This window comes from Nelumbo lutea, chromosome 7 (genome assembly GCF_056320005.1).
Source record: "Nelumbo lutea isolate HS-2025 chromosome 7, American lotus-T2T, whole genome shotgun sequence".
NCBI lineage: Eukaryota > Viridiplantae > Streptophyta > Magnoliopsida > Proteales > Nelumbonaceae > Nelumbo > Nelumbo lutea.
The window spans coordinates 47,993,644-48,009,783 of NC_142690.1; the positions used below are offsets into that span (position 1 = coordinate 47,993,644).

Sequence of the window (16,140 nt, forward strand, 5' to 3'; positions counted from 1 at the left end):
CATAAAGAAAATTCTGTATTCTCTAATTAATTGGAGTGTCTAAGAAGTAAGAACCACCAACACCTCCACTAAATGCACCAATATCATTAGCACCATAATCAATATCTTCATCCTCGTCATCATCATGATCATTTTCAATATCAATATCTTTTTCTTCATTTTCATTATCTTCCATATCTTTGTCCCACATCGAGTATTGTTCTTCTTCTTAAACAAAACTTTTGCGTTTATCTTGCCTTTCAGATTCACCTATTCCACGACCACCTTCACCTCTACCTCTACTTGCACCCTAGGTCCCCCACTTGCATTTCCATGTCCATGTCCATGTCCACTTCTCCTTGGCCTATTTAACCCTTCAAGGATTTCAGATGCTCCTAATGCTTCATCAACTTGAATCTATGTAAGATCACACCCTTCATAGACTAAGTCATTTAAGAGGTCTATCATTGTCAATCACTCAATAGTTTCATCTACATCATCAAAGCAAATAAGATCAAGTTGCTTTGGATTTGCACGCCTTGTAAATATTTCTCGGAGGCATTGATTGTATTGAATAAATACAAGATCATTGAGCCTCTTTTAATCAAACCTATTCCTCTTTTTTGTATGAATCTACATTCACAACAAAATAAGAAAAATTATAAAAATAAGATTTTTAACTTTTATAGATAATTTTATCATAAAACCAACCATTAGGTTCATTACTTAGAGCTTATATGCTAAAAAATGCTCAAGTTGCACTCACAAGTAGAAGAAGTGCATGTAAGACCTAATATGCATAATGCAATATGCCTAAGGTCTGGGGTGCAATGTCCATAGCTATGCTACCAATCAGCTATAAAATAGAAAAAAAAAAGAATTAAGACAATATAAATTTAAAATAATAGGAATAAAATATAAATATAAGTTTCAAGAGAATATAACTTATATTACTTGGTTGCTTCGTTTCACGTTGCCTAATTGTCAATTCTTTAGAGAAAACACCACAAGCATGTCTATACTCTTCCAACTGATGAGAGATCTTGTATTGAATTTCAATATCACTAACTATTCTCTCAATGCAATCTAGAAAGCCTATTTCAAGCTTTCCAATTGATGCTTCTTCTTGTGCTTTAGCCTTATAATAAAGGGCTAGGTTGAGAAAAAAAAGCCGCAAGGTGCAACGAATGTTGCATCATATTAGTCCAATTCCTATAAAAAAATGTCTAAAATGGGCTTATACTACATTTCTTTTCACTAAAATTTTCTTTTTATTTTCTCTTTTGCTCACTCCGTTGCATAATAAAAATAACTCATTGTGGGTTTTTCATCACCATCAACCAATCATAAAACCTCCACAGTTGGTTGGGCAGCCAAAAGAGCAACTCTTATAGTTTTCCAAAATCCAACATAAAGTACAGTGTTTGATGATTTTAGTCCATTTGATTTCTTATCCCATTTACTCTTGTTCCACACATCACCAACAAATAAAGCACACAAGGGCTCCTTGAAAGTATCCAAACTTTGTAAAGTTAGAAAAGATGTGGCAAACCTTGTATCTGCACATCGTACAAGATTTCTTCCATTTGTTTTTTTCCCTCATAGGTGCAATAAGAAGATGATGCCTATAAATAAAATTAGTTACTTGTCTTGCCCTGGCAATACAACTTTTTGTAGACCACAAATCTCCAATGTCTTCTAATATAAGTCTTATACAATGAGCCGCACAAAGAGTCCAAAATAAATTCATCATCTTCAATCTTAAAAGATCACCAACAACAACATAAGTAGAGTAGTTATCGGTAACCACTTGCACCACATGTTCCTTCCCTATTTCCTCAATAACTTTATCAATCAACTCAAACAGAAAAGTTGCATTATGGACTTCATTTGAGGCATTAATTGGTTTTAGAAAAAAAAGCCCCTTTACGGGAATTCACCAAAAAATTAATGAAAAATCTTTGCATTTTATGAGTCTATCCATCAGACATGATTGTACAATCATAACTCTTCCAAGAAGCCTCATACTCCTTGTGCATTTGCTTTATTTTCTCAACCTCCCCTTTCAAGAGTGGCTTTCGTAATTCATGGTAACTTGGAGGTTTGTATCCGGATCCAAATTGTGCAATTGTTTCAACCATAATTTCAAAACTTTTCAATTTCACTATATTGAAAGGAATCCTAGCTTGATAAAACCACTTTGCTACATATTCATTTACTTTTTTCCTTTTTTTATTTATTCAAACGACTTTGAATGCTTGTTTGAACCAATTGTCTTTTATGCCTTATTTCATCAATTTCTTCTAGACTTGGTGTTACAAAACTATCCATAGGTCCTCTAACATTTTTCTTTTTTTTTTTGTGGAAATGATGAATTTGAAATTGGAGTGCTCCTACCACTTGAAATAGAATGTTGTTCTGAATTCAGAATTCTAAAAATTATCAAATGTCCATTTTGACCCTATATATTAGAGTTTTCGTTTGTCTTTTTGGAGGTATCATTGGAAAATAAAAAGTTGTATGATTGCACTTTAAGAGATAAAAGATACGAGGAAATGAACAACCCTTTTTCTCTTAAAGTTAAAAGATTCATCTTAAGAGATAAGAGTTAGGAGGAAATGAACACGCCCTAAGAGTCTAAGAGAAAAATACTAATAAAAACAAATAATAATTTTTTTTCATAAGTACACAAAAGCAAACAAAAATAAATGTTAAATTAGAAATCAATTAATGATATTAATCTAATCAATAATTCAGTTATTCAGTTAGAAATAGAAGTTAAATAAAAATTTAAAGCAAGATAAATTCAGCTATATCTATATGATGTAATCAAATTTCATTCAATATTGCAATATTCATATATTTCCTAAGTAAACAAGCAACCAATAATGCAAATAAGCAAATGCAATATTGCAATATACAAATAGAAAAAAAAAACAGCCATATAATCAAATATCAGATTTTCAATTCAGCCATATAATCAAGTTTCAGACTTGTAGTTTAGCCATGTAAAAAGATTTCAGCCATATATATATTAATGATATAAAAAATATTTGAATGAGAAGAAGAAGAATTAAAGAAGAGAAGAAGAATTGAAGAAAAGAAGAAGAGTAGATTCGATTGTTAAAAACCAATAAGTGAGAACAATGAGTGAATCAATGAAGGGAGGAGAGGAGTATAGGACAGAGCCCCTATTTTTTTTCAAAAGAAAAAAAGGAAAAAATGGACTAACTAGTGACTATTGAGAGTGACTACTGACGACTGAGAATAGTTATGTACTCATGGTGCGGAAGAAGAAGAAGAAGAAGAAAAAGAAGAAGATGATGATGATGATGATGATGATGATGAGTGGAGAAAGGGAGGACTTAGGAGTATAGGGGCAGAGGCTCTATTTTTTTTGGAAAAAAATGAAAAAGTGTCTGAGAGTGAGAAGAGAGAACTCAAGACTGAAATCTGAAGAAGAAGAAGAAGAAGAAGAAGAAGAATTTACCTGCTGAAGCTGAGGTGCAATGGAGTTGGGCTAGGGCTTGAAGTCTTCGGTTCTCATCCCTCTCCAATCGAATAAAAAAACCCTTATGCATAAAGAAAATAAAAAGGCATTAGTTGAACATCTTAATAATAAAATGATATTATGTAACCAATTTTATTTTAAAAGAATAAAACATCCAGTAAAATATCAAAATCATAAATTAAAAAAAAATAGTTTCTTAGATGTATGTAGGTGCTTACCTAGTCGCTTAGGTGCTCGCTAGGTGGGCGCCGAGTATACAAAATCCGTGGCATTTGGGAGACGACCATGGAAAACCGCCTAATCGCCTGCGTAGGCGTCACCTTGACAATTATGAAAAAATCCCAACTTCTTGGGCCCAAGCCCAATGAGAAGTATTCAACTAATGCCTTTTTGCACCCTTAAAGGAAATAAAAAGACTGGGCCGGCCCAATTTGCACCCTCAAAAACTACAATTGCGTCATTGGGTGGATACTGCTTTTGGGTACCGACGTACTGTCCATTTAGAAGACACCTGATCTATTCCTTCACTGGTTTTGTTTGGTTTGAAAGAAATGTACAGATTTCTTATATTTTCTTTCTTTTCCCTACCATTATTTTTTCAAAACAGAACGCAGCCATGGCGCAACTCAAGTCTTTAATTTGTAGAGATTTCACTGCATTCTTTCCCTACATTTTCTTATAAACCAAACATAACTAAATCTCTCGCCTAATTGAAGTTCACGATAAAGTTGGAAAATCGTAAGACAAAAATTTCAGTAAAAAGGATCTCTGTCCGCTTTCGCCTTTCTATCCGACCGTTGTAGAGGCCGGTGGGTACTGGATGTTTCTTAATTCTTTTGGTGGCGAGTGCTGGGTGGGACCTAGGTTAACTACGATTCAGTCTCTGCAAACGTTACTATCCTCAATTATATAAGAGCGTTGTGTCTGAAGCTGGGAGAAGCATTTCAATGGAGTACGAGGTGAAGGCTGTGGGAGGGATAGAGAGCTGCTTTGTTTCTCTCCCTCTATCTTTCATCCAAACTCTTCAGTCGACTCGTTCTGGGCCTCTTCCTCCTGTTCTCGCTCTCGAACTCCGGTCTCGCGACAACAATCTATGGCACGTAGCATGGTCCGGCTCTTCTTCGATGTCTTCGGCAATCGAGGTACTTGGCTTGCAACTCTAGTAACTATGAAATCTATTCCTCCATTTCCCCCAATAAGTATGTAGTCCTTGAGATTATTTTCCTAGTTCAGATGCATTTCATGTTTTAGTTTATAAAAGAAATCCTATATCTCCTTCTAATTCATCCTTGTAGACTTGAAGAAACCATTGATCTCATTATGCATGCTGATATCTTTATCTATCTTTCAATCATAGAATGCACCCTCGAGTTGTTTTAGGAGCATGTGCCAACTACTGCCAAAATTCTTTAACTAGTGGTTTCCTACTGGTAAATCCTTAAGAGATGCTCTTGATGCTTTCCTAGATCAGCAACAACAATCATATACTTTATTGCGTTTTTTTATGAATTAACAGAAAAAAAAAATTATTAATTATAGACAGAAGGATAGAAAGCTGGCATCCCAGAGGTTGAGATAGCCAGCTCAAAAACAAAATACATCAAAAAGTGCTCCCCCCCGCCCCCCCCCCCCCCCCCCCCCCCCCCCAAAACAAGAACAAAGTTCCTTCTCTCCACTCCTTTTTTTTGGCCAATTCATCAACCCTACTGTTAGGCGACCTGTACACCCAAATTCACTGTAACCACCCTACTTCTTTTTAGCTCTTTTATCTTCTCCATAATGTTCTTGTACTTCTAGGGTTTCTTCATCCTGTACCCATCCCACTAGGGCTGTTTTTAATTATATAGAATAATATATAAATATATTATTATATATTATATATACATAGATATAATAAATTTTAATGGGACTTGGATTTTAATCAGGTCACATGGGGTCAATCTTCATCTGGTCCAATTATTAAATGGGTGAAAATTGTAACATCCGGATCCTTAATAATTAGATTGGATGTTGGATTAGGTTTCAGACTTCTGGAGTCCTTGACAGCCCTACATCCCACCACCGATGTAGTATCTCCTTCAACCACAATATTTGACTATTTGTGTAATTCTTCCCTTTTTTTGCTAGTCTCAAAGCTTGCAATGCTGCTAATACTTTTTTTTTTGGTTAGATCACAACACTGCTAATACTTCTTTGGTTTCTGTATTTGTTTTTGTGGTTTGGGATTGGCTTCTCTCTTTGTTTGGTTGTAGGTGGACTCCCCCACCAGATGTACAAAGTTTGTTTACTTCCCTTTCTGTCAGGGGGTCAAGGAAGAGGGAGGGGTAGAATTTTATGGAGATGCACAAAGGCTGCTATTTGTTGGAAAGTGTGGGAAGAAAGGAACCAAAGAATTTTCTCTGAAAAGGAAAGAAGTGAAGCCTCCATCATTGAAACCATTACTATTAGGGTGGTTCATTGGGTGAAATCTTTAGAATTATTTGGAGGTATTTTTTCAGATGATCTGTTCAAAAATTGGAAGTGGCTGATTCAGCTCCTCTTAAGTCTGTGGCATGTCCAATTTGGTCTCCACCGATTGCTGGTTGAATTTTGATGGAAGCAGTGGAGGTAATCTGGGTCCATCAGGGATTAGAGGAGTCTTCAGAAATGAAAAAGGAAAAGTTATAGCTTTCTATTCAGGACCCATTGGAGTAGGTGATTCACTTAGAGCAGAGGTTTTGTCGGTAATGGATATGGAGATAAATATACTTGGGTAAAGAGGATTGCTAATTCCTTTGCGGATATACGTGCAATTTGCAAAACAAGGGGTGGGAAGAAAGTCTATTTTGGGCTTTGTGGTAATTGATCTTTGTCTTGGGGAGAGTTAAGAGTGCTTACCTCTCCCCAAGTACTTTATTGTATTTGTTTTTTCTCATTAATGAAGTTTCAGTTATTGATAAAAAAAAAACAGTACCGCCCCTCCTGTCCTGTTAATGAGCTTGTTGCATCATCAAGTGTCTTAAATACTGTATTGGATACAATTGTTTCCTACTCATCTGTTGATACTCTTCATGGGTGTCAAGCCTCCTGATACTTGGTGTCTTTTCATCTCTACCCTTTTTGCTTCTCAGTTTTGCTGCTGGAAAAGGAGTATTATTAGGTGAGTCTATGTAGGAGTTTTGGTGCTTCTGCTGGATCTTTCCTTCATGGTTCAAATCTTTTGATTCCTGAATAATCTCATTTTTGTAGATGTTTCTCAAAGCATCTGAAACCATTGCTATATCTTTTAGCTGTTAAATTTTCTAATGTTACTGCAATGTTTGAAGTACCAGTTGCTCCTCCCTAGCACATTTTTCCTTAAAAGTCTTCTCAAAATCTGCTAGCCATTGAGAATTTTCTGTTTGGTGTTCTTGAAAATCTGCAATAAATTTACAAACATGTTGATAAAAGGCAGAAGAATTTTTGCAGTCTAAATCCTCGTGTCGTACATTGTGGGGGATGACAAGAATATGGAAACCAGTGTATGCATCAATGGAGGAGGGTAGATTTGGTTTGAGATATTGTGCAAAATAGAAAGAGGTTTGCCCTCTTATAATATCTAGGAAAACCCAGATCTGAGATGTTGAACTCAAGTCGGTAAAAGGAGGTCAAACCTGGTTTTTTCTTCTATTCATTGATGGACAAAATTATAAAATACATAGAAATGATTGCTGTAGGCCAGCTGTGGTCATTGGGAACCATGGCAGGCTGCAGGCATGACAATGGTAGCAATCAAAGTTGGAGATCAAAGAGCTATAAAATATATACAAAGTAATATTTGTCAATTTTCTTTCCCACCAGGGTTGCACCGTTTTTGTGCAACCCTGTGTCCCCACTTTTGAGAAACTGCGTCTCACAATTTTCTTCTCCCATCCTTATGTCTTGCAAACCAAAGTCAAGCATCCCTTTCCCACAAATCAAACAGAGCTTAATAGAATGGGTTGGCAATTAACAACCTTCATTATAGTGGAGTTTGCAACCGGCTGCCATTGTCTAAGAATATCTTTGGATGAGAAGGCTTTGAATAAATCCACTCGAAGTTGAAGCACATCGAGAGGAAGTACCATGTATTGTGGGAGATATTTGGTAGATGGGACGTCCTGATTCAGAAAGTAGCGTTAGCAGAGAATGTAGCAGACCCATTGACTAAGCCACTTAGACAGAAAGTGTTTGAGAAACACGTGGAAAGTATGAGACTTCGGCTTGTACCCGATTGGACCTAAGTGCAAGTGGGAGCTGTTAGACAGTTATGCCCTTAGCTCCAATCAGATTGATGTATCTTTTGACATTTATTGTAAATGAATAAAGTACATAATTGATTAATGTCATTGTGGTGTGTTTCTGTGTAATACCCTTAAACTAGACACTTATGAGATTCGTGTTAGTTTAGAATCTTCACAGCTGTTGGATAGGTCTGGGGAGATTTATCATGCCAAGGCTGACACTGATGTGCTGCCAAGTTGGTTGGGGTGGCTTGTCTCAGCTGCCAGGGTGAGACCTGAGGTACATGCAGTATGAGTTTTCTTGAAACCCTGAACTGGACCAAATTCCAGTATTGCCTTGGACCTTGGAGACAGATGGGCAAAACTGGAATGTTACACCTGACCCCTACACTCGACTATGATATTGCACTAGGTGTTGGATTGGGCTGTCTTTGATGTGCCAATCAGTGAGATCCTTAGAGAGGGTCAAAACCTGGGTATGTTGGGATAACCTAAGAATTCATCTGAGTGGGTGATCTAGTGACAGGATCAGCCATTTTTTCGGACAAAGTGAATGATCGGGGATGCACTCTCTCTGATGGAAACCTAAACTGCCGACAGTTGATTTCAAATGTTGAGATTTGTTTTGCAAAATATATTTATATAGAGATATATATATATGATATGGTTTCAAAATGTTTGCAAAATGTTTTAATTATCGGGATCCATGTGAGTAGAGAGTGCAACACTATTCCTTTCAGCCGAGGGAGAGGTCCTCTCTTGTCGGGTAGTGTTTGATCATTATGGGCTAAGGGGTTAAGTGTAAGACCATTGAGGGTAATACCTGATGGGCTAATCTTGCATCTGCCCACAGTCCTTAGGTTTTCATAAGGTGGTTGGACCCAATGACCATTTAGTGTAAATGTTGGGCCCATTAAGAGCCGATGGTGATGGACTCAGGGGTTCACTGTCTCCGACAGTGAATTCTGCCAGGCCTTGTAACAAAGGCTGGGCTGAACCCATGTGGCTGATGTGTAGATCAATGTTTGGATCCCACACCATACAAAGAGAGCCAATTGGGCAGTAGGTTAAGGGGTAAGTGAGCACATAAGCTTAATGGGCTTAAAGCCCAATTCGAACTGGGCTTAAATTAGTTAATTAAAAGGAGGCAAGATCTGATTAGGATTAGTTGTAAGGATAAGACAAGTCTTATCCATTTAAGAGTCTAGATCCAAATATCAGATTTGCATCAAGAAACTCTCTCCTAATTAGATTAGGAGGCTGTTCCAAAGAAGACTATAAATAGGGGGCGAATTCCTTAGTTTTAACACACAACCACCTGCAGAATTCTCTCATATTCTTGCCATACCTTGTTTGATCTCCTCTTGTGGAATGGATCAAGAAAGCTTTTTGACATTATTTCTTGATTGAAGAAACAATCTGAAGTCGTGCTCACCAGCCCCTGTTCGATTCTTGCTGAAGAATCCTGCTTCTTGCTGAAGAGCCATTTTGCTGATCCTGCTTCTTCACACACTGTGTCATCTTTAGTGGAAGCGGGTTTTGGTCTTCTCCTTAGGCGTGAACACTTTCATTAGGAGTTACTGCTACTTTGTATTAGGTATATCGTTCTCTTCTCATTTGGTTTCAGATCTGGTTTGGTTTTGGTTCAAGATTGATCATTGAAAATGCAATTTTCTAAAATAGGGAATCTGATTCCCAGATGGGAGTCAGAAATTTTTTGAAATTTCGCCCAACCTTCCTGTAGGGTTCGGCCATCCATATGATGGATCTCTCATCCCTTCACAGTGTCTGGTTTCTAAGGGTAATGAAAGAAAATGGTTTATCGGCTTCAGCCCGAAAAATGAAATTATTCCAAACAGAAATTAGATTTTTAGGATATCAAATATCGAAAGGAAAGATTGTGCCCATACAAAGGGTAATAGAATTTGTTGATAAATTTCCAGATGAAATCAAAGAAAAAACTCAATTCCAAAGATTTTTAGGAAGTCTAAATTATGTAGCAGACTACTACAAGGACTTAGCTCAAGACCGACAACTACTTCAGAAAAGACTTAGGAAAAATCTCCCTGAATGGAATAACCAATTCACTCAAACAATGAAGAGAATCAACTTGAGAGTCAAAACCTTTCCATGTCTCAATATTTCGCATCCAAAAATTCCTAAGATTGTAGAAACTGATGCTAGTGAGCTGAGGTATGGAGGAATCCTGAAACAAAAAAGAGAGGGAAAAGAAGAAATTATTCGATTCGCCTCGGGAATCTGGAATGAAACCTAGAAAAAATATTCTACCATAAAAAAAGAAATGCTTAGCATAGTCCTCTGCATCGCTAAATTTCAAAGTGATTTGGTAAATCAACATTTTACTCTCCAAATTGATTGCAAATTGGCCAAAGAGATTTTAGAAAAAGGGGTTAAAAGTTGGTTTCAAAACAGATTTTCGCGAGATGGCAAACTATTTTATCAGTATTTGATTTTGAAATTAAATATATTATGGGATTTGATAATGCTCTGCCAGACTTTTTAACTAGGGAATTGAATTCTTGCAAGGTTATCTAATTCAAGATGACGGACAGAAGGCCACGTCTTCTAATAAGTTCTAATTCCAGGCAATCAAAGAGATCTAGTGAGATCAATCCAAGATCTAATCAAATCGGATCCAGTTCAAGGACTAATCAATCCCCCTTGTTATCTCCCTTAATTAGGGATCCATCGATTGACATGACTGAGGCTAATTCCAACCAATATATCTATAATTCAATCGAGTTCGTGGTTACTGTTTCCCGAGAAGAAGCTTCTTATGTCTCGTCTCATTCCAATCCAAAAGGAGCTCTTTAGCATCTCGCTTCGACGGTTCTTGAAGGTCATCATTTCACTGTCTGCGGTCTAAATAAAGACAAAAAATATTATGAGGAAATCCTGTTGCATACAGGATCTGCAAGAATCCAGCATTATTTCAGAGATCCTAACAAAACTGAACTAGCTTATTCCAAGCTAGTAATAGTAAGATTTATGACTAAAACAGCATGGGGTGACTCCAACAAGCCCATGTTTATTACCAAGCCAATCGACAGAAGACCCAAAATGTTCAACATTATTTCAGAGATCCTAACAAAACTGAACTAGCTTATTCCAAGCTAGTAATAGTAAGATTTATTACTAAAACAGCATGGGGTGACTCCAACAAGCCCAGGTTTATTACCAAGCCAATCAACAGAAGACCCAGAATCCATCATTATTTTAGAGATCCTAACAAAACTGAACTAGCTTATTCCAAGCTAGTAATAGTAAGATTTATGACTAAAACAGCATGGGGTGACTCCAACAAGCCCATGTTTATTACCAAGCCAATCGACAGAAGACCCAAAATGTTCAACATTATTTCAGAGATCCTAACAAAACTGAACTAGCTTATTCCAAGCTAGTAATAGTAAGATTTATGACTAAAACAGCATGGGGTGACTCCAACAAGCCCAGGTTTATTACCAAGCCAATCAACAGAAGACCCAGAATGTTCAACATTATTTTAGAGGTCCTAACAAAACTGAACTAGCTTATTCCAAGCTAGTAATAGTAAGATTTATGACTAAAACAGCATGGGGTGACTCCAACAAGCCCAGGTTTATTACCAAGCCAATCGACAGAAGACCCAAAATGTTCAACATTATTTCAGAGATCCTAACAAAACTGAACTAGCTTATTCCAAGCTAGTAATAGTAAGATTTATGACTAAAACAGCATGGGGTGACTCCAACAAGCCCAGGTTTATTACCAAGCCAATCAACAGAAGATCCAGAATGTTCAACATTATTTTAGAGGTCCTAACAAAACTGAACTAGCTTATTCCAAGCTAGTAATAGTAAGATTTATGACTAAAACAGCATGGGCTGATTCCAACAAGACCAGGTTTATTACCAAGCCAATTGACAGAAGACCCAAAATGTTCAACAACTGGGACTATCAAGATGCTTGGTATAAAGTTTTTTTGCTACAAAACTCCATCTTTAGACACTCATGGTTCATCCGGTCTTCTGAAGACTTTCAAGGCCCCTTCCCCGATTGGGCCTATGTTTGGTGGACCTCATGGGGAGCCTCAGACGATATTTTTCCTTGTCAAGAATTAGCTTACAAATATAAAAAATTTGGAAAAGGGAGAAGCTATTTGGAATTCAGTCACGTTAAGCAGTTCGAATTCTTTAAGACCTTCCGCCTCCCATGGATTTTAAAATGGAGTTATCAGCTAGATGTTTCCTGGTTGCCTCCAGCCATTGATTAGGTGATAGAGATAAAGTGGTGGGACAAATTTGATCTCACAAAAGCCCTGAAGCCTTCTTCTGATGAAGGCGACATCTTTCAGTCTATCTTCGAGTCTTACATGGATAAGCTCCACAGCAAATTCCCTGACCTGGATACCATCGAGCTTGAGAACATGTCCCTCTGTATGGCCGAAAGATCCTATCTTTGAGTCTTACATGGATAAGCTCCACAGCAAATATCAGAGATATTCACCCCTTTCTGTTTTTCCCTCATCCCCAGCAAAGATCCTTGAGGCATCCATCCTTGAGGCATCCCATATACATCAGTGAAGGAGTGATAACCCTTAATTTTGACGGTTGTGCACTAGGTAATCCTGGCCTTGCTGGTATTGGGGAGGTACAGTAAGGGACGAAAGGGGCAATATATGATGGACTTTTATGAAGGGATGAGAGGTCCATCATATGGATGGCCGAACCCTACAGGAAGGTTGGGCGAAATTTCAAAAATTTCTCTCTCCCATCTGGGAATCACATTTCCTATTTTAGAAAATTACATTTTCAAGGATCAATCTTGAACCAAATCGGACCAGATCTGAAACCAAAAGGAGGAGAGGGATATACTGATATGGAGTAGCAGTAACTCCCAATGAAGGTGTTCATGCCCAAGGAGAAAACCAAAACCTTCTTCCACTGAAGATGACACAGTGCGAGGTGAATTAGGATTAGAAAGACGACTCTTCAGCAAGAACTGAATTCTTCATCAAGAATGGAGTGGAGGGTTGGTGAGCACGACTTCAGATTGCTTCTTTTTCCAAGAAGCAATATTAAGAATAATTCTTGATCACTCCCACAAGTGGAGATCGAACTGGGTAGGGGGCGACAAAAACAGGGAACTCTGTAGTTTGTTGTGTCTTGTCTGGTATTTTTGCATGTCCGCCCTGCTCTCTTATTTATAGCCTTAAAGAAATGACCTCCTAATCTATTTAACCCAGTTCGAATTGGACTTTAGATCAATTAAGTTTATGTGCTCACTTAACTTCTTAACCTGCTACCCAGTTGGCTCTCTTTGTATGGCATGGGACCCAAACATTGATCTACACATCAGCCACATGAGTTCAGCCCAACCTTTGTTACAAGGCCTGATCAAATTCACTGTCGGAGACAGTGAACCCTTGAGCCCATCACTATGGACTCTTAATGGGCCCAACATTTACACTAAATGGTCATCGGGTCCAGCCACCTTATGAAAACCCAATGAATGTGGGCAGATGCAAGATTAGCTCATTAGGTATTATCCTCAATGGTCTTACACTTAACCACTCAGCCCATAATGATCAAACACTGCCCGACAAGAGAGGACCTCTCTCTCGGTTGCAAGATACAGTGTTGCATTCTCTACTCACATGGATCCCGAGAATTAAAACCTTTTGCAAACATTTTGAAACCATAATATATATGTGTATATCTCTATAGAAATATACTTTGCAAAACAAATTTCAACGGTTGAAATCAACTGCCGGCAGTTTAAGTTTCCATCAGAGAGAGTGCATCCCCGATCATTCACTTTGTCCGAAAAAGGGGCTGATCCTGTCACTATGATCACCCACTCAGATGAATTCGAAAAAGGGGCTGATCCTGTCACTATGATCACCCACTCAGATGAATTTTTAGGCTATCCCAACCCAGGTTTTGACCCTCTCTAAGGATCTCACTGATTGGCACATCAAAGACAGCCCAATCTAACACCTAGTGCAATATCATAGTCGAGTGTAGGGGTCTGGTGTAACATTCAAGTTTTGCCCATCTATCTCCAAGGTCCAGGGCAATACTGGAATTTTGGTCCATTTCAGGGTTTCAAGAAAACCCACACTGCATGTACCTCAGGTCTCACCTTGGTGGCTGAGACAAGCCACCCCAACCCACTTGGTGGCACATCAGTGTTTGCCTTGGCAGGATAAATCTCTCCAGATCTATCCAACGGCTGTGAAGATTCTAAACTAACACGAGTCTCATAAGTGTCCAGTTTAAGGGTATTACACAGAAACACACCAAAACATGAATCAATTATGTAATTTTATTCATTTACAATAAATGTCATCAAGTACATCAATGTGATTGGAGCTAAGGGCATACATTGTCTAACAACTCCCTCTTGCACTTCGGTCCAATCGGGTACATGCCGGAGTCCCAGATGTTCCACGTGTTTCTCAAACTCTTTCTATGTCAGTGGCTTAGTCAATGGGTCTACCACATTCTCCGCTGATGCTACCTTTTAACATCAATTTCCCGTAGATCTAGTGTTGTCACATAATAGTGGAACGGGTGATGCGTTGAATTCTAATTCTAGAATGAACACCATCATTCATTAGGCAGCCTCATTTACGACAATGTGCTCGGCTTGGGTTGTGGAATCTGGTATTTTTTACTACTCAGGACCCCATCTCGAAGATGTAACCAGATGTAGTCATTCTACCATATGGATTTGACTGGCAGTCAATATCAGTACACCCTACGATCTGTAGTGAACTACCATCGAATACCAGACAAAACTCTTTTGTCATTCGAAAGTATTTTAGTATGTTTGTCACAGCGGTCCAATGCTCCTGCCTTGTGTTAGATTGGTATTTGCTTATCGCAGTCATTGCCTGAGCAATGTATGAAAGGAACATTTCCTTTCTTGGAGTTCTCTATACTGTATATTTTGACAATCTTGTCAATGTAAGCAGATTGCGATAATCTTATTATCCTCTTTGATCTATCTCTATAGAGTCGAAGATCCAATATGCAGGAGGAGGCTTCTCTAAGAATTAATGTGAAAGCCACACTTTCACCATAGTTAACATTCCTACATCATTCCCAATGAGTAGAATGTTATTTACATACAGAACCAAGAACATAACCTTATCTCCCTTTGTCATCCTGTAAAAATAGGGCTCATCTAGGTTTTGCTCAAAGCCAAATTGTTTGATGGTAGCAACAATCCGGATGTTCCAACTCCTAGAAACTTGCTTAAGTCCATATATGGATCGATCGATTTTACATACCATGTGTTCTTAACCTGTAGTTATGAAACCTTGCAGTTGCTGCATATAGATATCTTTAGTAAGATCTCCATTCAGGAACACAATTTTGACATCCATTTGTCAAATCTCATAGTCATGGTACGTTGCTACAGCTAGCAGGATCCTAATGGATTTAAGCATGGCCACAGGCGAAAAGGTTTTCTCATAATCGATTCCCTCTTTCTGAGTGTACCCTATCGCCACAAGACGAGCCTTGTAGCTCTCAACTTTACCGTCAAGGCCCTTTTTCCTCTTATGGATCTACTAGTCCAGGCTCCATTGGTCTCCATTGAGTCCATCTCAGCTCTCATGGCATCTACTCACTCAAGGAATCTATGTCCAACATAGCTTCCGAATAAGTCACAGGATCCTCCTCATTGGTCATAGTTGTAACAAATTGGAGGCCTAGAAACCCGGGTAGATCTTCTAGGTTGGTTATTTTTTGGAGCTGGTGGGACATCTCCCAATATCCCTGGGCTCTCCTCATCAAGATCAACTTCTTGATGATGATTATCCAGGATGTAATCTTTTTCTAGGAAGTAGGCATTTCGACTACAAAACACCTTTTGGTCTTTTGGATCATAGAATAAGTAACCTACAGAGCCTTTGGGGTAACTTACAAATAGGCAACGACTGGTCTTGGATTCCAATTTGTTAGTACTAGTTCTTTTAACATGTGTCGGACAACCCCAAAATTTTAAGTGTCTTACACTTGGTTTCTTCCCAGTCCATAGCTCATATGGAGTCTTAGGAACGGATTTGGTTGGAACTTGGTTCAACACGTAAATCTCAGTCTCTAATGCAAAACCCTGAAAGGATGTAGGTAACTCTGAGTGGATGAGAAGTGATCGGACTATATCTAATAGAGTCTGATTTCTTACCAGTCCATAGCTCATATGGAGTCTTAGGAACAGATTTGGTTGGAACCTGGTTCAACACGTAAATCTCAGTCTCTAATGCAAAACCCTGAAAGGATGTAGGTAGCTTTGAGTGGATGAGAAGTGATCGGACTATATCTAATAGAGTCTGATTTCTTACCAGTCCATAGCTCATATGGAGTCTTAGGAACGGATTTGGTTGGAACCTGGTTCAAC

General features: G+C 38.2%; 1 protein-coding gene across 10 annotated transcripts in view; it reads left to right on the plus strand.

Moving 5' to 3' along the window:
• The first annotated feature begins 4,247 nt into the window (after window positions 1-4,247).
• The window catches only part of PEX1 (peroxisome 1), a 122,050-nt gene continuing 110,157 nt past the window's right edge, over window positions 4,248-16,140 (plus strand). For 8 of the 10 annotated variants that reach the window (XM_088953878.1, XM_088953876.1, XM_088953871.1 and 5 more), the window contains exon 1: window positions 4,305-4,632. In XM_088953878.1, the coding sequence (XP_088810004.1) occupies window positions 4,438-4,632 (195 nt within the window). In that variant the 5' untranslated portion in view covers window positions 4,305-4,437. Of the gene's footprint in view, window positions 4,633-16,140 lie in introns of all 10 variants that reach the window. The other 2 variants (XM_088953873.1, XM_088953874.1) reach the window with 2 other exon arrangements.